This window comes from Pterocles gutturalis, unplaced genomic scaffold (assembly GCF_000699245.1).
Source record: "Pterocles gutturalis isolate BGI_N339 unplaced genomic scaffold, ASM69924v1 scaffold775, whole genome shotgun sequence".
Classification (NCBI taxonomy): Eukaryota; Metazoa; Chordata; class Aves; order Pterocliformes; family Pteroclidae; genus Pterocles; species Pterocles gutturalis.
Genome location: NW_010142982.1, coordinates 40,166 through 41,870, shown reverse-complemented (window position 1 = coordinate 41,870; position 1,705 = coordinate 40,166). Strand labels below are relative to the sequence as shown.

The 1,705-nt window shown below is 44.4% G+C and overlaps 1 protein-coding gene across 1 annotated transcript in view; it reads left to right on the top strand.

Moving 5' to 3' along the window:
* The first annotated feature begins 1,385 nt into the window (after window positions 1-1,385).
* Window positions 1,386-1,705, top strand: part of WDR26 (WD repeat domain 26) — a 26,835-nt gene continuing 26,515 nt past the window's right edge. The window contains exons 1-2 of the mRNA XM_010084531.1: window positions 1,386-1,481; window positions 1,597-1,653. Of these exons, the coding sequence (XP_010082833.1) occupies window positions 1,401-1,481; window positions 1,597-1,653 (138 nt within the window). The 5' untranslated portion in view covers window positions 1,386-1,400. The remainder of the gene's footprint in view (window positions 1,482-1,596; window positions 1,654-1,705) is intronic.

Here is a 1,705-nt window from a genome sequence, read left to right as displayed (position 1 = left end):
GGGGAGGCAGGGTCCGGCGGGGGCAGAGGAAGGGACCTCCGGAGGCGTGGGGTTGGTGGCAAAAAACTGCCCTGTCTCAGGCTGGTAGACCCCCAAGGAGGAGAGACCAGTGCCCGGGTGAGAGGCAGAGGAGTGGGGCAGGCCTGCTAGCAAAAAAAAAAAAAAAAAAAAGGAGCCGGAGATGTGTTTCCCAAGCTTGTACCGGTCAGCTGGGTGTCTGTGAAGGGACAGGCCGGGAGCTGGCACTGACAGGGGTGGCAATATGGAAGTCGGGTTGCACACCGATAAAGTCAGATCAATACCAATGTGTTAGTGGGGGAGAAGTTATCTGGTAAACATAATGGAGCCTGCAGCTGGGCTGGGGGGAGGACGGGTTTTTGCAGATGAGCTCCAAGATTTGGCTTGTCAGCTGGGAGGAAGCGAGGACAAACTGAACTGCCACTTAAATAGGGTATTTGGTTTCGGTTTGAAAACCTTCATCCCTCTAAATGGTGTCTGCAGGTTTGTGCTGGACACATATTTTTGATAATAATCTTATCTGTCGACTAGAAACAAGTATGTTGGCCCTTTCTTAGATTTAGAATAGAAAAAATAATTTCCCACTGGAGAAGGGGAAGTCTGAGAATTTAATCACAACACTCACTTTGTGAGTAGAGCTAAAGCCAACCCATCATAATTTTGAAAGGAGGCTACAGAAGTCCTTCAAAGTTTTCATGTAGCTACCACAAAAGAAGTCTTCAAAACATGGTGGAATGGGTCAATTAGAAGGAACTTCGTACATAAAGTAAATTGCCCCTGACACAAGAGGCAAGTTTACAGCTGCAGGCAACTCGTGACTGTTCATAGACGACACCACAGTAAATAAGCTATTTTTAGTGTAAAAGGGGGAGGGCTACACGTTTGTGAGTTTGTTTATTTTATTTTAAGGAGACAATCTTTTAATACAGGATGAAGAAAAAGTCAGGCCTGTAGTAGCTCTCCGTGTTGTGTTTGGGTTTTTTTGTTGTTGTTTTTTGGGGGGCGGGGGGGAGAGAGGGACCAGGGGAGAGCAGCTAGTAGCTAACAGCTTTCTAGTCTCTATCTTCCTTCACGAAGTCTATCTTCTATGCAGGGATGACTGTTTGTGGTGGCTGGTAAGTCACATACTTTATGGTACTTCACCAAAGCTTTCAAGCTCGTTGACAACTTGCTTTAGCTGTAGGTAGCTGTTTACATGTCTCAAGCAACTGAGTCTTTTTGGACAAACGTCTGAATCTGGTCATAGTATTCTCTCTTACATTATTGAAGTTACTTTTGAATATGGTTAACTGTTGTCATAGCAGGTGGTATATTTGTGAGGGTAAAACTGGTCGGGTTTTTTTACACTGTATCTCTCCTGCAGCCAGACTGTTGATCTTCTCATGCAAGAGTCAGGATGTCGTTTAGAACATCCTTCTGCTACCAAATTCCGCAATCATGTCATGGAAGGAGAATGGGATAAGGTAACGTAGGGCTTATAGGACTGTATTAACTGCTGTTTAAATTTGTAGTATCTGTGAGAGAATTAAAAATCCACCCTCCTTATGTACTTTTTTTTTCTTATGCCAATTTCTGCAGGCTGAGAACGACCTGAATGAACTTAAGGCCTTAGTGCATTCTCCGCATGCAATTGTGGTAAGAGGCACACTTGAACTCTTTCAGAGCTGTATAGTTGGACTAATTGTAG